Raw genomic sequence first — 23,565 nt, 5'->3', positions numbered from 1 at the left:
AGATGCCAAAACTATCCTCTCCTTTAAATCTAAACTGAAAAATCATTTTGCTTAATTTGTGATTATTGTTTTCTAGGTAAGTTTTGACCTTTCTATTTCATTGTTCCTTTTGTTGTTCTGTTTTTATCCATTGTAAAGGGAGACTGCTCGTAAAAGCTCTGCTGCTTCAGCCCTCCACAACCTTGCAAAAAACTTGTACTTTTGTATATTTTACCCTGTGGAAATGTGCCTGCAAACCTTTAAAAAGGGGGGGGGGGGGAGGAAGACGGAAGCATATTTTTTGTTCTAACGGCTCCATGGGGTGGGTGTATCCAGTCACTGGTTTCATATGTTATTCTGGCATCAAATAAACGGAAAGTAATTAATGAGTACGCCAGCGGGTTTCTTGGAAACTAATTAATAATATGCATCACCCACTTGAAATATTCAGCAAAAACCATAAAGGGCGAAGCTAATCGTACTTTCTGAAAGATCCTTCAAAAGGTGTTGGTGTAGTTGGTAAATTCAAACAGGAAGCTATTGGGTCAGGAAGGGTCACAATAGACATATTAAAGGGGGAGTGATGCACAATATGCAACTAGAAGAATATCTATGTATTGGACCCTATTATGGCTTGGAAGCAATAGTAACAATCGAAGGACGATGTCGATTCTGAGGGTGGACCCACCACTCTGCGATGGACCCACCACTCGGACGGGGGTGAACCAAACCCTCCTCTTGTGGGTAACAGAAGAAAAAAACTGATAATATACATACTAATGAAAACAATGGTTTGAATTAACTTCATCTTCTTTTCTATTCTTATTGGGGAAGGGATAGGATGGGCGGGGTTGTGAGGGGAAGAGGTGAGGAGAGGAAGGGGGGGAAGTGAGAGGACTTATAAATACTATTGAGACACTTTTAGAAGTAAAGGGGGGGGGGGTGGGGGAAGAGAACAACAAAAGAAAAGCCAAAAAGTGCGAAAAATTAATTTTATATTACTTTTATTTAATATTACAGATTAATCTTACATGTCCAAGCCAACTTATAACCGTATCTTACATAACTTATACACGATTGATGATTCTCCTTGTTTCCTAACACACAGGTACATTGCATATACCCCACTATTAAAATCTTACATTGTAAAATACTACAAAGGTTTAACTTACGTACATTACTTACAATACTTACAATAGTTTCCTTAATTACAGGAGTGTTTACAACTCGTCTTACATACTTACTTATAAAGTATACTTTAAACTTATAAAGTATACTTTAACTTATGGCACTGAATACATATACAAAAAAAAAAACCAAAAAAAAAACTGTTGCTTATCTCTCAAACATGTACAAAAAGACATTTTTTATTGAACATTGTTGTTGCCTTGTTTTTTTCTTAACAAAATAGAAATCTTAATGGTACCAGCCACATAATCCTATACACTTCGTTGCCTTTGTGAGTTTTTCATTCTTCTTCATGGCAAAAAAAAAAAAACCGAGGAAAGAACAATAAGGATGGACTGAAAACTTGGAGGAGGGCACCTATGTAATTAATTGCTATATTCAAAAAAAAAAGGAAAAAAAAAGATTAGCATAATTATAATAATAATAACAATTGTAACAATAATAATGATAATAATAATAACAAAAAAATATTCTATACATAAAACTTGACTTATACTGGGAACTTTCAGTATTAAAGAAAAAAAAAAAAAAAAGGCACCCTATGTTTAATTATACACACTTTTCAAATTGGCAAGGCTACTTTAATTTGATCATATCACTTTATTAAGTACTAACTTACAAAGTCCAGCCTCGCTGGACATTATTATTATTATTACACTTCTTTCTTACATCTCTACCAAGACTTTGCTTACTTACACCATCTACCATTTTTTTGGGCTATTTTTTTTTCTCTTATTTTCTGTTTCAACAGCTGCATATACCCTTAGGGCTTACTTTTTCTTACTTCATGTATGCCACCTCTTAATCTAGAACGGAAGGAATATGTTTTTTTCAATTATTCTGGAGCAATTAAATTCACCCATTTTCACTCACATAAATTTAACCTCTTCTACTTAAAAGTGAACAAATTGTTTTAGCAATGTATGATTGACGATGATGATGCAACAAACAATTCTGAGACTTTTCTTCTTTTCTGTCCAAAAACTACTTTATATCAAAACAAGTACTGTAGCTTAGACAAGTGGCTGCCATTAACCAGTACTTCCAAATGGATTCTGTCCTTTTGTCATAGTATTTTGAGCAGTTATGATGATTTTATGAGAATTCACAGTTTCACCAGAGATGATGAGTGCATATGCATGGCTCAAGAATTCATCGTCAGAAGCATTCATAACGAGTCATGATAAAAATACAAGTTGACTATTCATGAGATAATTCATCAATATTCATAGCATGATTAAATATTCATGAAATCATGAGTATTCATTATGATTTGACTATTCATGAATTTTGAACTTTCATTTTGACTGACTATTCCAGATATTTCATAAATATTTATGATATACTGAATAATCATTATGATGTTGACTATTTATGACACTTCATAGGTATTGAGACCATGTATGAATATTATAATTCATCAGATTTTATGAATATTCAAATTTGCAAGATCTGACTAGTATTATGTGTGTACGCCTATCCTGTATTCATAAGAGTACAAAACATGTTTGGAAAACTGTTCTTTGAAACCTGTTCGCCATCAGTAAAATAAGAACATTAGTTAGTTCCACCAAAGGCAGAAGAGTCACCTTGACTACAGTTACTAAAGCAAGTATTAATTTACATCACAAATCAGCTAAAATTGCAGTCTTTATTGTACTGATCTCCTATCAGAGTTTGCTGGCATTGAGAGCCGCACAGGGGCATATTTTAATGGCAACCTCCGAAACATTATGTTCATGATTGCAGCTACATGGGGGGAAATAAAAACCCTTTCTTTTTAACTTTATCAACCATATTACTTCTTATGCTTATGTATGTCCGTTGACGCCATTACAGAAATACAAACGGAACTTAATTTGAAGAAAACTTATAAATGTACCCTGCACTTTTACCTTAGACACACTGGCAGAGTTAATCAGTTCTAATCCATCTGGACAGGGGGAAAGAATGAGAGGGGGCACAAACTATTGGCAGTTGGCAAAAGAGGTTCCCAGGTTTGGTTCCCAAAGTCTAGTTTCAACAAATATGGTGGGATTACTTCTTATATCACATCACAGCATCTGTTAATCTAATGAACACATGGCTTTTACTGTACTCTTTGAAGCATATTAACAGATGAATCAAACACCTTGCCTCCCTCCCTCACACACACACATGCACACAGAAATTAAAACACTGCAGGGAATATTTCGGAGAACACTAAGACTATTGCATAACTTCAATTAATTTAACTTGTTCCTGTATCTCGCTCTTGTCTAAAAAGGTGCTTGTTTAAAACTGAGAGCGACTCCTACTAAAGTATGCTAATTTTATGCCTCGGCCTTGTTTTCTGTTTCTGTAAAAGGCAAGAGTGTTAGTTCTTGTTTCGTGGTGTTATCTAAGCATACCTTTACAACCTAATTTAATCAATGAATTTTGCTCTTCTCTCAAAGGTCTATATATGTCTTTCACACACATACCCTCGCCTTCCAATGACAAAGAAAACAAAGGAAGAGTGTGACTTCTTAAGTGAGTCCTTCTGTTCAATGGGTCATGAATGAATATATATATTTAAATATATATATCTATATATATACATATATATATCTAAATATATATATATATGTACATACATTTTTAAAGATCAAAACACCAGAAAAATTCTACTTCACGGCCGGTTTTGTCCTTTTGGGACTCATCTGGCAAAGCTAGGGATCGAACCCGGGACCTTCTTGTCCGTAACACTAAACCAGTTCACAACACAGTATCTATAAATCTAATCAATTGGTGAATTTTCTACTTCGGCAGCAAACACCGATTACGTCTACTGCCTAGTTCCAGACTCGCTGGATATGAGGTGGGTTGGACTGGAAAATCTGTCGTATGTCAATCGACGACGATGTGGGACACTTAAAACAAAAAAAGTCTTTGGTAGAGTACATTATAATACTTTGTAGTTTCAAAATAGATAATACTTCTGAGAGATTGATAGAAAGGAAAATTCACAAGCTATAATAATAGCAGACTATTCACATGAAAGCTAACAGTGCTATACGTCCAACAAATCTTTACGCTGCTCCTTAAAATAACTATCTGTTACTATGTCACGCAGCATACTTTGCACTAGAATATACATACAGCTTATAATAATCATAATGATAATATGATATGACACATTGGCAAAGTCATCGTCGACTATACTACCTGCTAAATCAAAATCATGTAAGACTGTATGATATGTTACTAATAATTCTTTGGTTCTTGTTCTGTTGAAGAATTGCCACAAAATTTAAGAGAGGGAAAAAGATGATGGTGGGGGGGGGGCGTATCAAATCACACAAAGATACCCTGTTGTTAGAGGTATTTCAGTACACATTGTGAAGTTTGCACATTTTTGTGATATTGAGAGAATGAGATATCATTGTTTAATGATGCTTGCGTCGACTCATACCCTGGCAAGCCACAGTGACCAAGTCAATGCACTATTGTCTGAGGTAAACTGAAAGCTATAATCAATCGTAATCGTCGGGTATTTTTATCACCAAAAAACCATTTTTTTTTTCCAGATGTCTAGAATGGTCTTTTCTAACCTTTTTGGGGCTAGGTCCAGGAAGAAATTTATATATATTTATATATGTATACATATATATATATGTATACATATATATAGATATATATATATATATAAACATACATATATATATGCATATATATATGTATGTGTGTGTATGTGTTTATCCATTTTGTTATACCATTCTAAATTATATCCTACGGCCATAACTCGGGCTAACCTATTCACTGGACCGTGGCATGGCATGACTGAGTGCTACAATCTATTTTGGGCTTTTTGCCAACCAACCCTCGGCTACGAGCAATTTAGCTACACCAAAGAGCATGTGGGGCTGTCCAGTAGCATTGTAAAATGACAGCCTATTGCTGAGCTGGTTGTTACGCTGTACTTACTATAAAATTGCAATGTTTAGATTTATCACATACAGGTTAATGTCTTGGAAACCCTATGATGTGCTGAATGAACCCAGCATAGCTTCCTCTTTCAATGTACGCTTACACCTCCTTAAATACCTACGAGCATTGCTTAGGACATTTACAGTTTATACTGATGCACTTTATATCCTATGGCAAACAATATGTCCTCAACCCTCTTTTAAAAAAAAGGGGGAAGGGGGGTTCTCAAAGAAAATGAGAGATTTAAACATAACTATATAGTATATACCATTCATACTTAAGCTTTATGTTCATATTTAAGAGTTTTATACTATGTGCCATTTTCTTATTTATTCTCAAAGAGTTGCTAAGTAACTGGTAATTAATTTAATATTGCCTATAATTAAGAAATAAATTGAGCAAAAATTGCAATGAAAGTATAAACTAATATGCATATTCCAAAAAAAGAAAAAATTAAAACAAATATAGTAAAGGCAAAAAAAGAACAGAGAAAAAATGCTTCCTAAATTAAACTATATATTAGATTAACCTCCCACGGCCACCTTATCCCTCCACTCCCCCCCCCCCCCCCGACTGTCTACATTTAACCTTTAGAACAAAACTAGACAGCAACAAAACTTTAAGCAACCAGATTACCAAAAGTATAAAATGCATTTTGCTGCATAATTACTTCACATAAGGAAAAATATACTACGTGCAGAAAGAATGCATGAGAACTGGCAACTTACACAAAATGTATCTAAAGATGCTTAGAATATCTTAAAACAGATAAATGCCATGATGCTTGAGTTTTCTTAACAAGTTTTCTTTTCGTAAGAAGAGTTAGTATCACTGAAGGTTTTATAACCTTTGAAGTGACCTCAAACTTCTTCATCACACAAGGGCTACTCATGAAAGCTTTGATACACAAACTGTCTAATTTTAGACTAAATTAAAAACTGACATCGGCTAACAATAAAATAGTAAAACTATGTTATCTTTTCTTTATTTTTTACTTTTTACTGATACTCTGTCATGGAACTGCCGCTTTCTTTATACTTAATCGATAAATATCAAGATTTTACAAATAAATTGAATTTTAATTATTAAATCAGAACCTTAGAAGATGAGGTTTAAACAAATTCAGTCCAATGCTTTTTAAATTCCATATTCTCCCCCAGTGCACCCTGCTTCACAAAGTCCATAAGACCAATCTTATACACAAAATTCAAGTATTGACTATAACAGGTAGGACAGCTTCCTGGATGCAGGAGGAATTCACAACCCAAATTATAAAATAAATTGATGTTTTCTGCAAGAGACTTCTGCTCTAAATATGGAAATTTTTCGAGCCCCTCTAGCTGTGTGATGCCAAGCCCCACACCATTGTCCCTATAGACTACTTGTTACATTGCAGCAATCCTCCCCCGCCCCCCTTTACCCTTTCCCTGGATTTTGTTTCTGTAAGGTCTTTTAGTTTTACTCTCTCTTTATTGGTCATTTTATGCTTTCCATTGCATTTTCATTCTTGTCTATGAAATTTTGATTCATTTTGACAGGAAAAGTTAATCGTCACATGAAAAAAATATAACTTGAAAACTAATCTTGTTTAGGTGATGGAAGAGTTGATTTCAGGAGTGCCAAACTGTAGACGAAATACCCTGTTATAGTTTATACCAGGTGAGGGCACTCTGGCAGTGGTGCATGGTCACCTCCCCCCTCCCCCCCCCACCTAGCACAAGTTTAACCTCCATTGTTACCCTAGTACTATTAAATATGATTACACAAATATAACCAGGCTACTGTGATGATCAGAACTTCCAATTCCAAGAGAGCAATCTAATAAAGTTCTACTCCTAGAATGTTAATTGAATATGACCACGTGGCGAGATGCAATTTTTGCTTCTTTTCAAAGTTTTCCTCCTTAATATCACTTATACTTTAGTCTTGTAATATCGTTAAGAAAAGGGCAGTAGTTTAAAACAAAAACAATTCCTTGACTTTATAATAAAAAAAAAAATAGAATACACATAAAACTTACATACTCGAAGGGATTATGCCCAGTAGCTGATGCAATTGCATGGAATGTTAAATTAGAATGAACAGGGAGAGAGAAAAAAAATATGATAACTCAAAAAAGCAATCAGTGATACATTTTTGATAATATACACCACTAATGAAATAAGTTCAAATAAGAAACAAAGCTTAAAACTAACCTATTATCTAACATCACAAATTCAGGGCACATGAGTAGGGTGGGTAAAGAGGGGTTAGGATGGGGGGAGAGGTTGTTCACCCTTTGAAATCATAAATGTACTTTTACAGAATGTTACAGAGTTTGGACCATTTAGATTCGGCCGACTGTTCACGTCGGAAACTGGCTGATGTACGTGCCTATTGTCTGTACATCGAACATCTATTCTGCTGAGTGGGCAATTCCCCCCTCCCCACCCTCTCCCTCACCCCAAACGCCACTTTTTCGAAACCTCTTTTTGAGCTCAGGCCCTGAAAACATGACTGAATTATACCAAGAGATACAAAACAAAACTGTCCTAAGTGAGATGAAGAAGTCTTCACCTGTTTTTGCCTTTAACCCTCAGCCTAGTTACATTTCAGACTTGCATCAAAGTGCCAAGTCTCTCGTTTTACTGTAATAAATACTCTATCGTTGGCTTGCTTTAGCACTTAACGTCTAGTTTAACTTCAATTATCTGAATAGTGAACATTAAGCTTATCTTCTTAAAGTAGTGCAGTACCTGGTTCTTAAATATTGCAAATATCTGCAGTGCAACCAATGGGCCACCAATGAATTTTAAATATTGTGACGTGTCAATAATCCTTATAAGTTATATCCATGATGTGCATTGAAAGAGATATCTTTTAAAGCAAAAACTAGTATTAGAATTGTGTTACTTTCTTTTCTTCTTTTTTTTCCAAGATTTTTTCCTCTCTTTTTTTTTCAATATTTTTTTTTAATGTTTTTTTCTGTTATTAATGTTTGTTTTACTAAGTGTGTTTACTAATATTAAAACTCATAACATATATGAAGCCTATTTTGAACAGAGTACACAAACCACAATTCAGTCACTTTAATATAATTCCATTGAATAATGTAATATAAGTAATGTAAATGTCACTTGTAACATGTGTCTAAGACATTCTCATCAAATTCCTGACATACTGTAGGTGTTACAAATCACACCCCCCCCTCCCCCAATCTTGGGGGAAAATCACACCATTTATTTGAGAATTGCCATGCCAAAACATCCACAACCAGTGAAGTTCACTTTTCAAAACCCTGCAGTAGAGGGAATATCATGCATGCATGGAAATTTGGTGAAAATTCAAGCAGCTTTGAAAGATGGAGCGCGGTTTTCTATGCAAGAGGCATCCAAAGGGTAGTGTCCTGTTAATATCGTCACCGATGGACCACATCATCAGATGCACAACCACAGGCATAACCAGTCTCACAAGAAAACTTCAAAGACCTATAAACGGAAGATATTCACACCCAGAGACCTGTGCAAACTTCCATTTAAGGAAGATTGAATACCATTTATATGCATCATTAGAAACTCCTAATGATGGATCCCAACAAGTGTCGATACAAAAGGAACATTTAAGTTGACCTGTTACTCATACATATTTATACGCATTCCTTTACGTAAGGACATTAAACTTGTAAGTTAACACACTGCAGATATGTAGTGAAGGCATAAACGACACTGTTATATGAATATGCAAGACGCTTAATTGGTAGTAACACTGTTATATGAATATGCATAAAGCTTATATGGTAGTAGTAGTGGACTGGACACACTACATAACATTGTCTTTAAACGTGTAAAGAAAGTTGGTACTTGAGAAAAGATGTTTCGTGAGAACTAAAGATGAGTTACGAAGGCGTTATGAATAATATTTATATTATGAATATTCATAAAACTTATTGGTAGCACTGGCGGACTAACACACGCTACCTGATGTTTCAGACCATAACCTTCTGTGTAGAGGGCAGCGAGGGTTACCTCTTTAACCTCATTGTTTTTATGACAGTTACACATAATGAATAATATTGATATATGATACCAAACATGAGCTCAAAAGAGAAAGATTAATGTTGGTTACTTTAAAACCCTTATCACAAGCAATCTACACTGTTTGAACAACGCTGGTAACGATATAACATTCCTTTAACTTTAAACCGTACACAATAACTACATCATAACCATACATTACATGCCCTCACTAGCACCTCCAAAAAACACATTCTCCACGCCTTTATCACACTCACAAATATCCGTTAACAATTATCATATATTAAATAAATTTATCTGGTGCAGGCAGGCTTAAAATGATTGATACTAAATTAAAGAAAAGCTTTTTTTCTCCTAAGCAGTTGTCACAGAACCCCGTTATCTTTAGGGGCTCTGCGATCGAATTCACAGCAACTTCGTACGACATGACAATGAGGACAGGATGACAATCGTGTACTGAATCACAAAGGATATCACAGTCAATCACAAAGTTAACCAAACAAACAATCACAACTTATGTCTCTTTCGTTCTCGAGGGAAAAGCTCTAAACGTATCTTCCTCTCCCTCTACAGCCCACACCCCCCCCCCCCATTCATACTAAATAACCCACAGTGCAGATATAAACAAAATCGTCGCAACGTGTGTAGGGCACCTCCTGCCCGTCCGTTTCGAAAAGAAAAATCGTTATCGCTACTAAAGAAAGAAAAAAAAGTTACGGCTGTATACTAATTATGTAGCTTACAGAGTACCCCAACGGTTGTTTCAAACGCTAGACAGGTAGTCCTTAATGTGACATGAATAACTGACAATGCTTGACGAAAAGATGATCGTTATTTGTTGAAAGAAAGAAGAATAAGAAGAATGAAATGCACAGGCATATCATCCCTAAAGAGTTTGACAAAATTGCTACAGAGTTACAAAAAAGGTTACTTTCTTAGTGCACTATATTCACGACGGAACCCAAAACACGTCCATCCATCTTAAAAACACTATTACCACGGATCCTCGCTCTTATCTTACTTAGACCATTCATAGAAGCGGCAGTTGAAATGGCTTTTGACTGAGCCCAACACTTAACTTTGTTATATACCTTTTCACAATTCAAAAACACAATTTTTTATCTGCTTAGTGACATGATAAGCTGATTTTGTAACCAAACTTCATCAAACCATTTTTGTTCTTTACTTTCTATACCATAGTCAGAAACAAACGTGAGAAACCGAAAAAAACTACTTTTTGTCTCTTCGAGTTTACACCCAAGGAAAGATTCTTCTATATTAAAAAAAAAACTTTTGTGAAACTTTCTTGATTAACTTAGGTTAGGAACTTAAAAGTTAGTATTATGTTAGGCTATTTTGTAAGTAGCATTTCCAAAACTTATTTAATTTTTTTGTCTTTTCTGCTATTGTTTTATCTTTTTTTTTCTTCGTTTTCATCCACATATTTTTTCTCCCCTTTTTGCTTCTACTCGTCTGTGTTACCGTTTAGTTCAAACATATTAATATCCAACTTATAAACCCTGACGACTGCGTTAAATAATATGATACGCTTAACTTTTCTTCTGCGAACTTTGAATCTTGCCTACGGTAAAAAAGCAAAAGTCTTGAACATTCAGACTTTGCACGAGGGTTGTCTTCTGTTTATGCATGAGTCCTACTTGGTCTTAGAGAAGGATTTCAGAGAGGGGAGATTGGATTTCCTTGAGGATGAACAACGTGAAATGTAAACACCAAGCGGATATCGCAATGGATAGCATCCACCAGGAAGTGCCTTGCCCAGAGGCTCTATCTGCCTGCCGGGGAAGTCTAGACATTTTGTCTAGATCTGTAGGACATTAGCATAATAACTGCATCACCAGACGCTGCGCCCTGGCTCGGTGAGATGAAAACAACTTTCTGGAATTCTATCTCGATATATATATATATCCGCGGGTCTTCGTCTAGACCGGCAGCGACTTTCCAACTTCTCAAAGCCTTTTCCTACTATTTCATGTTGGTCAAACACGGTACAGACTACACCAGCGGTTAGCAAACACAGGTTTTGTCAAACCATACCGCTGTTTTGTGTCTGCATGCAAACTACATAATCACAACTACACCATGTTTGTTCACATGGAGGTGGCCAATCGCCTCGCTAGCCTTAGTTATGGACAAAGAGCCGCAGCTGTACTTGTCAACCTTTAGACGGTCTTAAACCGGATGATGGCGGTTGTGCATTGTTGTTCTCTGCCCCTACGCTACGATGTGTTCAGTCTTCGCAGGGAGAGAACCGTGACCACCACCGTTCGCCTAGGATGAAATGTTTACATCTTATGTTTTCCCTAAGACTGTGCATTTATTCCACAAATGTCAAGATTCTTCGCTCCTGATGCCACATCTTACTATTTTTTGTTTCGAATTGGGTACGATACAACAAAATTTTAAACTACTAAGTGATACCTAGTTTCCTAGATTCTGTTACCGCTATCTCTCTCTCACACGTCACCTTTTCGCCTAAACATTATTCTGATAGACACTTATTTCATTGCTTAGAGTTGCTCTTCATATTTTCATACTTCATAATTATATACAATTTTATTGCAGATCATTGCAAACACTAAAAAAAAACAAAAAAATGAACTCATCCTAAAAACACACTGTCCCTCCTCTTCCACCTTGTTGACAAATGCACACCCTGTTGTAAGAACCTCACAGCATCAGACCTCTTCCTAGTAAACTGTCGAAGAAAAACAATTTGGGTCGGTTGATTTAAAAAGAAAACTGAAAAGTGCGTCCTTTCTTTTTTTTCTGTTTCTTCTTTTCTTCTCTTCCGGAAGTTAATTGTTTATTCAGAATCTATCACATCTCAACAGAAGCTCATGCTTTGGTTTTTGATACATTTTTCGTGCAACATTCATATTTTTGACATGGTGCCTTACTGACAAAATATTTCTAGACTTTTAAAAAGACTTGATCGTTAGAGAGTTGATTCTTTTTTCTACGTACCTCACACATTACAGACTGTAACTAGCAGCGAGTCTCTCTCGCAGTGGTAGTGGAAACTGGTTGGAAAACTGGTTCCAGTTTTCTTCCCCGACCTGCGTCTTGAAACCGTGGAGTATCTGTAGAGATTGAGGTGTTACAAACGCTCAGCATATAAATGAGTGCTTGATGCGATCTTACAAAGCCACTTACTTAGAGGGACAACAACCCAGCAGAACATAATCCACTTCTACTAGTACAGGCAGATGCAGACAGAACCATTGCCAAACGACGGATTCCTTTCGGCCCACCTAACTCCTCCTTAGCCCCCTCCCTCCCCACCTGTCCCCCTCTAATATGGAACCAAAGAAACAATAATCCCCACAACTTTTACTGTTGCAGTACAAGATACATCTTGATTTGTCGATGCAAACTTTTAAAGTTTTGGCTGGAATAAAGATTTCAAGCTAATGACACAGCAGGGTTTACAAGCCCTGGATTTTACTGACTGGGCTAGCCAGCCCTCAGTGTTTCCGTTCAATCTTTCAAAATAAAGGCTAACAGAAGACGAGCGGTCTAAAGAAAAATAACGAAACAATTCACAACTCGATACATTAAATTTCAGAAACTAGAAATGCTGAGATAACAATTCAAGCCTACCTCACTGACAAAGCACAGCAATTGCTGCTAAAAAATACAATTTTATACCACTGAAATTTGAGTGACAATAGAAATGATTACAGCATATACAAAACCGACAGTGCTTTATGTATAACAGAATGAACCAACCAACCAACCACAGAACCTTCTGGTCTCAATTACAAACAGGTCGTGCTCTTGAAAAAATTATTTTTAAGACGATTTTAAAGGCATACCTTAAAGAACATTTCCTTCAGGTCTGGTTTAGGATTTTGCCAGGAAGCCACAGCATCACAGAAGAAAATAAAATCCTGTTGAATAGAGAGAAGCAGAAGAAGAAAAAAAACTGTCAACTTTTTCTGTTCTGCAATGGAAATATTTGCAGGCAGCAACAACCAACAAACATCTGATATGTTCCTGTAATTATGAGCTATGACTGATAGCTAACTTATCATGTAAAGAACTTGAGATGGCTTAGTGTGACTTTTGTTGGTGTTACCCTCGAGTGTTGGTCACAAACTAAAACACCAAAGTTTAGCACAGGGTACTCGTTCATAACGGCACTGATTTATACGTTTACCCAGCGGATCAAAAGTACACTTCTAACCAGCTACAATCATTTTTTTTCCCACATTCTCTAACACCACAATACAATGTTACAATGCTCTGTAATCCAGTTAATAACTGTCCACAGCTGTTTATCAGTTCGCAAGATCCGCCATTATTCTGTGAGGTTAAATTTAAATACTATCTCCAAATAAAACCTTCGTCCCAACCGAGATCTCCTCTGAGTATCTTTGTTAAGTACCTTGTTCCCCCATCTCAACTGACATATTTGAGAAACAATGTTATCGTACCCTTTTCCCTTATTCCAACGAAAAACAAATATCGACCAACAGTGTTACCATCGACCAACAGTGTTACCGTAGCCCTTACCCTTGAACACGCTGTAACCATACCGCTCCCACTCTCCTCCCCATACACCTCCCCTTCTCCCATTCCCCTCTCCACTCCCCATAACCCTAACCATTCTGTCGATCACTAGTAGAACATATCAGAATCAGATCAGTGGCCCTACAGGCAATACACGCCGCTCAGAAGAGCCGTACGACTGAGAAGGATTTAACAACCAATGAAATGACTTAATCACCTGCACGACTCCCAAGGGATTAGCTGCGATCATGGCACAGACCCCTCGGAAAGCAGAGTCCTTCTCTTCGTTGTCACGGATGTTCCGAAGAGAGGTACACCTGGTGGTGGAAGAGGTATGAACAGAAATCAGAGTACTTACCCTGGTAATCATTAATGGAACAGCCGTCAGAAAAACATATACACAGCAGCAGGTGCTGAAACTAGCCTGACCCTTGCTAACTCTATCTGTATAGTAAGCCATTATTAATTCGCCAAATACATAATATATCATCCATCTGCTTGCTCATCAATGTAATCATATAATTTTGATGAAATATTATAAGCCAATAGCGTCCATCACCGCCGCCTACATTTAGACTATTTTCAAGGTAAAAGATGACTCTGTCTATGAATATAAAAAAATATCGACAAGTCATCGCGTACTGAAGGTAAACCGTCTAAAGAGCTATCATAATGTGTCAGAGTCAAAATTCAAATATTTTTCTTTGGGGGGGGGGGGGATGCTTCACATATTTTTTAATTTTTTTTTTAATTTTGAAAGAGTTGCCGAATTGCACTATTCTCATGACATATCAATAAAACCCTCTTGAAATCATTAATAATCACAAAATAATCAACTCTGAAAAATTAATTTTCGAATCAAAATTCATTACACTGCTGTAGCGAATGGCGCACATGCGTTACGGGTCGAAACTTGACGACTCACGACAGTCTGTTTATGTAGCATTGAGTTTAGAATTGAAAAACTGCTAGTTCTTATCTGTGGTGTACAAACCCTGTTTACAACTGATTACGAGAGAAAAACATCACATCTATCCTTCAGTCATATCGATTTCAGATTCGGAGTCTTTCCGATCAATTTTATTTCAGACTTTGTGTGATTTTTGTTTTGATGCATTAAAAACAATTTTTTGGGAAACCCTAAGATAGCTTCCTTTCTAACCTGCAACAAACTCTATCGAATATCCAAAGACTTAAACCGAAACGGTTTTTTTTTTTTTTGTCTGAAAGGAGACGGCGACAGAAATCGTCGTAGAGACAGAGAAAGAAGACTAAAGCTGCATAAAATATTTAGAACAGAGTGGCAATTTCTCCGAATTTTGATGACACCGCCGCCTTTCAATAAGCCAAAGCACATCACTGGGAGGTGTCATGAACATGATCATATTCACATGACACCTGCTTACAACAAACAAGAATAAGGCTTCCAATGTCCAAAATTACTGCCAACAATCATTATTAGAAGAATTAGAAGAAGTTAGAATTTGTGTTTATTTCATCACAGAACCTATCCTAACCACTGAGTAAATGGGTTAAAATTTGCTCTTATGACCATTTTAGAAGAAAGAAATATTTTGGCATTTTTTTGAAAGAAAGGGTTTGCCACAAATTTTAGGTTTGAAAAAAAAAAAAAAACTTATAATAAAAAGAGAAATAAAATCTTGTTTGTAACCTCTGAAAATTGTTGCAGTTAAAGTTAAAATGTCATTCGGTTCGGGTTTATAGCAATTTGCCAAAAATATGTATGCCACAATTCTTTCTTTGCCACTTTTGTCATCCATAAATTAAGTTTCAAATCACTAATCAAAACTGTCAAAAAACTATAAGAAATCCTTAAAATCTGTGTTCGTTCAGATTCAAATGCTTGCTCTCACTGCTCAGAAAATTAGGGACCAATTCGTAAGTTCTTAACAGGGACTTATTTTTCTGCTTTTTATATATGTTGAATCTATATGTAGGGCTAACATCATTCCTTTTCTTTTTTGCAAAGACCTGTTTGGTTTCCTTAATTTCAAATCGACCCTTAAAGTCCAACACATTATATTACTTTTCTGTTCTCATTCCAGTAGTAACAGCTCATTGTGTCTATGCATACGAAATAAACTTTATAATGAATTAAACTTGGAAAATTCAAAGTAAACAGGGAGGAATATCTTAAACAATCACAGTAGTGAAATTGTTAAGCAAAAATCTTAAAAAGAAAAAATTTATTGTTTAGAAAATGATGACTACTAGGTTAGGGTAGGGTCTCCAAAGGGTCCGCATTGTGTCTCTGACAAGAGGGGAACGAGACTCCCAAACTCAAGATGACATATATAGCTATAATATCAATTTAAATGTCACCCACTGATGACATCATACTTACATGCGAGACTCCGAAAAAAATATAAAAAAACAAACAATTCTATATTCTAGTCCGATCAAGCAAGAGGTCACAGAGATCCAACCGTTTTCACAACACAGAACATTTACAAATTTGTAGTCGACAGTGCACATGCAGACTTGTACTCTCTTTCTCTTGCATTTTTTCTAAAATCTTGCCATTTGATGCGATCGTTCCTTCTCCGCCCTCCCACCATCCCATCCCTGCATGAGATTTTTAAATATTAAATATTTACGAATACCATTTACATAACAATTGTACCATAAAGAAGGGTTTGAAGAACATGAAGAGAAAATGTATGTTTACATATAAATATGGAACATGAAAGAGTCTTGATGTAAGAAAAAAAAGGGACGTATATAGTGGAGTCTATCGGCGAAGGCGTATACCACCGGCATGGGGTTGCAGGCCTGCCTCTTTTCACATTTTTATGGTGTTAGACTGAGTCACGGTGTGGGGCAACCCCTAAAATCACATTACGTGACCAGCAAGATATCTACAAATCTTTCCAGAACAGAGGTCATAAAATGCTAAGCAAATGTTTGCTTTCTTGGGTTTTTGCAATTTTTTTCGCACTCATCTGGACTCTTTCATGCTTCCTGAAATAGTTTTTGTAAAAGAATGACAAATAGATACACACCACTGTCGAATAAACTGAGGAAGCATGGGTGCCACCATGTCCGGGCAAACTAAACCAAGACGACCAATAGTGATAGCTACAATAAAAAAAAACCAAAGAAAAGAGGAAAAATACACAAGATATCAAACCCAAGTACACACAGAGAGAGCATGCACTGCTGCAAGTCAAGGTTACACCCCCTCCTCTTCCCCGACCCCCCCACCCACATCACCACCCACACAACTCAGTGTTGGAAGGTGAGAGCAGAGAGTAAAGACTACCAAGGGTGCGAAATTAAGCGGTGATCTGTTGCAGAGTAAATATCTACCCTAAGTACTTTATCGTTGAACACAGATCCTCATCAATATGTGTATGGGGACAAGTGTTTTTTTTATTTTGTTGTTTCAAAAACTGACCCTTGAACTTAGTAAAGTGTTGCAAACCAATGTTAAAATGCAATTTACTGAAATGCAGTTATAAAATATTCTCTACTAAATACTGTACTATTCACATTCAAAACTTTGCAATCCCCTCATCTGATAACAATAAGGGGTACAAATTTGATTCTATCCTCCATCATACTCATCTTCCACCCCCTCCTCCCCTCTCTCCTTTTTCCACCAAGCGTCCTCCAAGAAGAGCATCTCTGCATTTTTTTTTTCAAAGCAATTTTTCAGGAAGAGACTTTGAGGTTTTGATACAAGCTAGAAAGCATAATTTCAATAGGTGTTGAAGAAAGACAGGGGTATGGTTTCTGCAACACTTTTCACAATGTTTCCCCTTTTTTGCTTCTACGAGCACAATTTTTGTTTCATCAATGGCTTTGAAGACATCCTAATCCTGGTTCCACTTTCACATACAGCGTGTGTGATAGGCTACCAAAACTATTGTGAACAATTGCTGCTTTTCCCAAGACTTGCAAGGTTTAAACAGATCACCTGCCATAATGTCATAAAGGAGTTATGTTATCAACCCCCCCCCCCCCCACCCTCTCCCTACTACCACAACCATTCCAAAGAGGGTTTTCACTGTTGGTAACAATTCATGAGAGAAATATAAAAATTATAAACATATATATATATATATATATAATATATCCACATGAGTGCCATGGCAACATTCACAACACAAGTGGTAATTGATTGGCAGCAGCTGAAAAACCAACCACAATCACACAAATTCAACCCGCATTCAAAATGTCCCAGGTTTCTTGCAGTCACCAACAGATACATCTCATGAATAATCATACAACACTAACATATACATATCATGAATATTCATACAACACTAACAAATACATATCATGAATATTCACAGAAGTAAAACTATGAATATTCACAGGAGTACAACCAATGCCATATATACTGTGAAGATTATTTCTAAAACAAAATGATTATAATAAATCAACAATTATATATTTCCTTTTTGATAACATTTTTCAAGTTTTCTGAAGATTGTGAAAATGACATGCAAACATAATCCTTCGATTTATGAGAAATTTATACGTCCAGAGTCTGCAGATTGTATGTGAAGCCCCCCGCCCCCAAAAATAACCTGATTTCTTTACAGAAGCACACAGCTAAAAATAGTACCGAATTCAAAATCGAGAGTTGCATTTACTACGTTGGATATCAAATTGTTTTGAATTACTTTAACAACTTTATTTTGGGTTTGTTTCTCTCACAGAATGGCTTTCTAATCTTGAAGAGAAAAGTTACAGCTTTCATTAGCATGCTTCTGTCTTTGGACGTTACACCCGACAACCACCAACAAACGGTAATCTTCTTTTGCATCTACCCTGGAACGGGCGCATTGTTTTGTTATATTCAAAATTTCAGGATAAAGTCTGGATGCATGGCATGATCACAATCACATGAAATCGAAACATTCACATGACCGGCCTACTGAACAATATGAAGAATAACATGATGATGATGACGACATCACAATGGTGGTTCAACCATGTCCATCATAGTACTAATAAATTGACTGATACTAATCATGGGTACGACCAATTCAGCGGAGGGCAATATGGGAAAGGTGGAAGGGAACTAGAAATGGGGACTTATATTAAAAAACTAAAAAACTATGAGCACACTGACCACATGGATGGCAAATGGAGGAGGTTTGTAGACAAACATAAAATCACCAAAAAAAACTAAATAAATAAACGTCAAGTCATGGAAAAACATTTATGTCATAATGACACACACATCCATTCTCGTCTGATTTTAAGAAAAAAAATATAAAAAATTTGAGCACATTTTTCATGTAAGACACACCACAGAGTTCAGTTTTAGTAATTCCTTTACTTTATAGTAGACATGGAGGGTGGTGTGGGGGCTAGAAGAAATTTATAACACAAATATCAAACGGGTCAATTTTTTCTTTTAAAGAGGACCACATCTATACTTGGTATTGAGAATAGCAAATTGATTCTGCCAGACTTTCAAACATTTATTTTTTTTCTAAACTTTTTTCTTCGTTTGGGCCTTTGAAAAAAAATATATTGTGTCAAAATGCTAACCTGTATTCTCCAACAGTGTCTTGGGAGTGTTGGGTCGATTGATGATTTCCACAAGCTGAGTCAAAACCAGTCCGATGTACGGTGTCATGTCGCCCTCTGTGGATGAAGCAAGAAGAGGACGTGATGCATAGTAAATGCAGCTGAGAGATCTGCAGTGGTCCATCCACACTCATCAGAGACGGTTTAAAATATTTAAGAATTATCAAAAGAACAGCATCATTTGAAGAAAACTCTACATCGGAATTACACTTACACATTACTGAACATTGCAAAGACAGTCCAAATATATATATTTTTTAAACAAATAGAAATTAAAATAGTGCAGAAATTATTGGAAGTAAACTCTTTGCAGTAATTACATTATTGCAAAGGCAGCCATCATCTCTTCGAAATCACAGCCTTTATTTCTTCAATAGTGAAATGCCTCATCAAATTTACACTGGTTGATACCCAGATAACGTCACATACACTCTCCAGTTGTGTCGGTCAAACCTGAATGCTGTACTATCAGTTTCAAATGCCATGATTATGTCTTAAATGTTCTCCCTTTAATTAAAATACCAATCAAATACAGAATTAACCTATTTGGAATTAACAAGGGCCAATTACTGACAAAGGCTCTTCATGAAAGTGACATGACATTCCCATAATGCATCTGGTTGTATTTAAATACTTTTAACTGATACGACCTTGTTCATTCGATAGTCTTTCTCAAGCTAGTCCACTGCTCACTGCATGTTTTTTAATTTTTTTTATAAGTAAACATAATGTTGGTTTCTAATCCTCGACAAATTTTGCATTAATTCTGATGGAAAAACTCCCCACAGAGAGCTAACCAACACTTTTCTGATTCATCTGCTACGAATGAGGAGGAAGAGCTTACAAAAGAAGTAAAATATGGCGGGTTGACTGTTTTTGACTTTAAACCTACAAAGTAACAAAACCAGACTACCCAGTGCCTATGGAGCTGGCAAGACTAGACTGCACCCACAGCCAGTTCTTCACCTGTTGAGAGAAGCAGCAACACTTACTCATTTGTATAGAGACTTCTCCAATAGCCCAGGTAGCATTGTTACACACAGAGATGAATTCTGGGTTCAGATTCTGGCCCAGAATTGGGATGAAGTCATCTAGGTTTTAGAATTAAAAAAAGGATGGAATGAGTCTCGACTTAGACCCTGCTGAATGTGCCAGAAAACATTTTCTATATATTAGATTCCTCACCCTTAAGCTGGGATTGAAAGATATTTGTGAAGCTCTCTGACTTACAAAGTCTTGGATACATATAAAATAGCAGAAATGATTAATTGAGCAACTATCATTACTTCTGACCAAAGGAAAATAGAACTGTCAAAAGTACAGTCAAATTACTTTACCTTGACTCCCCTCCCCCCCCCCCCAACTCCCGCTCCAATATTTTACCAAACCAATCATCCTCATTTAACTTTATAAGATTTCAGTCTCAAAGACTTACTGATGTGAGGCTTAACATGCTGAAAGCAAGCCTTGGTGAGATCTCCAAGCAGAGCAAAGGAACTCTGGCGGACCTCTGGCATCTTGTCCTGAAAGGCAGAGGAAACAAAAAAATTCAGAAAAAAAATCACTAACTGAATAAACAAGTGTGAGGGACAGTCTCAAACATTTGAAAGACTTTTAAGACACTTTAGGACCAATTTTTTGGGGGAGGGGGGGAACTGCAAGAGAGATTCATTGCAAATGCAAATTGGCAAACACACTACAAAATAATTAATGTTTAATATATCATGTTTAATATATCTGATACAACTAGAACCCATTGCTCTCTGTAGATCACAGGTTCAATGCTATACTTCTTTGTGAATGAACCTTCTCTCGTTTAAAAAAACACAATCCAATCCACAAACATACAAGCACAATATCAAGATACATGTTTTGAAATGGAATACTTCCTGCCCTGCTTCAGTGTAAGAAAACCTCTTCAATACAAATGAACAAAGAGACCTATGGTGCTGCTAGTACCAGCATCTTGTCAAAACCCCAATTCATCTTAGGAAACTCTACCATTCAGTGACTGTCACACGTTACGTATCTATCTGTTATTTTTCTAGAATTAAGGAAACAATGGAGCTATGATGGTCTGCAAATGAGTGACGTGGTCACATGGTCAAAAGCGTTTTACAATCCTAAGAACGCTGCAATGTTGGATGAAACGAACTAGGAAACTCTTAACGATGACGTGCTACAGCAAAGTTTTACTTGGCTGTACATGCAGGGATCGTCACCACCCAAGGGACTACATAGCTGAGTTGGTAGAGCATGGAGCTTATAGACCTGAGGTCACCGGTTAGAACCCTATTCCAGCAAAAATAATTGCCTTGCTCTTTTTCACATTTCATTTTGTGGAACCTGAACAAATCTTTGTCTTTTTAAAAGCCTTAAGGCAGCCTTAAATCCTATCACTTTTCATCTTTTAAGTTTCACAAAATCTACCAAGAGCTTCCTAAAAGAGATGGCAATTGATCAACCCTATACACCTGTGAAGAGTTTTTTTCCATCCAATGAACAAAGGGATCCAAAAAAGATGGGATATAAAAAGTAAGCTTACACTGTTAACTTACCATCAAATAGCATCAACATCAAATGACAACATCAAATGACAAGGCTACTTAAAATATCTTGTCCAACCTCATGAGGTCGTTAGATTGACAACCAGTTCCTTTATAGTACACACACAGACAGACAGATAGACATACGCACGAGGACATACAGACATATGCTAATGCATATTTTAATGCATCAACATTGCCAGATTTTGCTGTTCAAACAACCTTAAAGAATATCTAGGGATTTCAAATAAAACCAGAAAAGCATTTATTTGACAACACAGATTGAACTGCCAAAAAAGACGGTTCAGTTTAAAACCAGCGGTGTTGATGGCTTTTTTCCGGTACACATACCTGCATACATTGAAAGAGCAGGGACATGATGTTGCTGTTGGCAACAAAGACTTCTATATGTCCTTCCAATCCCTCTGCTAGTCCGCTCAAGAGATCCAGAGCTACAATCATGAAATCCTTGTCTGGCTGCTCCACTTCAGGATCAACTGAAGCTCTCTGTGAGGACAAAAAGAGAAGAGTAAGAATTGACAAAAAGTGACTAAAAATACTCAAAAAGTGCTGAAAATGAGATGGATGGATAACAGCATGCCAGCTTCATTTGGGGAGAGAGAGAGAGAGTGAGTGAGTGAGAACAGAATAACACTGTGCTGTTCACATTTGTAATGTAAAGAAAGTCAGAACACTCGCACTGTAATGGTGCTACATCCCCTACTGCTGACCACAAGGGACCTTTGTCCCATAGCACTTACATTTATCTGCTCCAGGGTTTTCTCGGTGAGTAAGACGCATCGCTCGTAGACCGGTTTGCTGTAAGGCAAAAAGCCGGACTGGAGTGCGGTGGCCACCGAGGACAGGCATTCCAAGAGAGGAAACAGGTCCTTGTCTTCGTCTTTCAGGGTGTTCCACTTTTCTATCAGGGGAGGCATTAGCAGCTCGATGTAATTCTGAAGATAGCAAACGACAGATTATTAGTTTTATATAATTTCGGTCTGAATAGTCTGGCCAGCACATTCTTTTAACTACTCTTCTCATTTCAGAGCTGATGGTTCCCATTTTGTAAGAGTAACACAGGTACATTTGGGCAACCATTGTTTGCTTCTCCTTTTTTTTAATTGCCTGTCATTTCGATTTGAAGTTAAGATAAAAATTCTCATTCAAGTTCTTGTATGCTCATCAAAAATGACCTACAAAATGCACTGATTGAATAAATGTTGTAATGACTAATGTTTTTGAACAAGGCTGCTGCTTTGTCACAACACAAGGAAGGATACGGATATGGTCAATCTTAAAATGCTAAGATAGGAAATACATTGCAATCACTTTTCTAGTGCCCACTGTAAGTCGTACAGGCAGGCACTTTTGTAATACCTTACCTGCTGGTTCAGGTAATGTCCCACAGAGTCTGCCAGGGTTCCAATGGCATCATACAGTATTAGTAGGTTCTTGTGCTGGTATTTACCAAATGCGAAGACCAGCGTCTTCAAAATGGTGTCCAGGTAAGGCACCAGTTCAGTGCAGGCCTCTTCCTCCAAGGTTGCAAAGGCACTGATTGAGCAAATTGCAATAACACATATGTTATTGAACAGTTAACAGAAAAAAACATTTAAGATTTCTGTCTCTGAGTATCGAAGTAGCCACAAAATAAAGTTACATCTCACTAAGCGGTTCACCAATGTTTTTTATTATAATAAAGCTGCATTGTTTGACACAGGTCTGTCACATCAGTAATTCAATGAACTCCTGAACCTCGTTGGAGTTTTTCTATGACGCTGTCATCA

General features: G+C 36.7%; 1 protein-coding gene across 1 annotated transcript in view; it reads right to left on the bottom strand.

Annotated features, from left to right (window-relative positions):
- Positions 1 to 966: 966 nt before the first annotated feature.
- The window catches only part of LOC139981094 (transportin-1-like), a 43,779-nt gene continuing 21,180 nt past the window's right edge, over positions 967 to 23,565 (bottom strand). Inside the window, exons 13-23 of the mRNA XM_071993275.1 lie at positions 23,161 to 23,332; positions 22,537 to 22,731; positions 22,127 to 22,282; positions 20,665 to 20,752; positions 20,222 to 20,320; positions 19,191 to 19,286; positions 16,685 to 16,760; positions 13,879 to 13,978; positions 12,965 to 13,039; positions 12,114 to 12,229; positions 967 to 11,844 (exon numbers count right to left, since the gene is read on the bottom strand). Coding sequence (XP_071849376.1) covers positions 12,122 to 12,229; positions 12,965 to 13,039; positions 13,879 to 13,978; positions 16,685 to 16,760; positions 19,191 to 19,286; positions 20,222 to 20,320; positions 20,665 to 20,752; positions 22,127 to 22,282; positions 22,537 to 22,731; positions 23,161 to 23,332 — 1,165 coding nt within the window. The 3' untranslated portion in view covers positions 967 to 11,844; positions 12,114 to 12,121. The remainder of the gene's footprint in view (positions 11,845 to 12,113; positions 12,230 to 12,964; positions 13,040 to 13,878; positions 13,979 to 16,684; positions 16,761 to 19,190; positions 19,287 to 20,221; positions 20,321 to 20,664; positions 20,753 to 22,126; positions 22,283 to 22,536; positions 22,732 to 23,160; positions 23,333 to 23,565) is intronic.

Source organism: Apostichopus japonicus, chromosome 2, assembly GCF_037975245.1.
Source record: "Apostichopus japonicus isolate 1M-3 chromosome 2, ASM3797524v1, whole genome shotgun sequence".
Taxonomy (NCBI): Eukaryota; Metazoa; Echinodermata; class Holothuroidea; order Aspidochirotida; family Stichopodidae; genus Apostichopus; species Apostichopus japonicus.
This window is presented reverse-complemented; position numbering and strand designations above follow the sequence as displayed.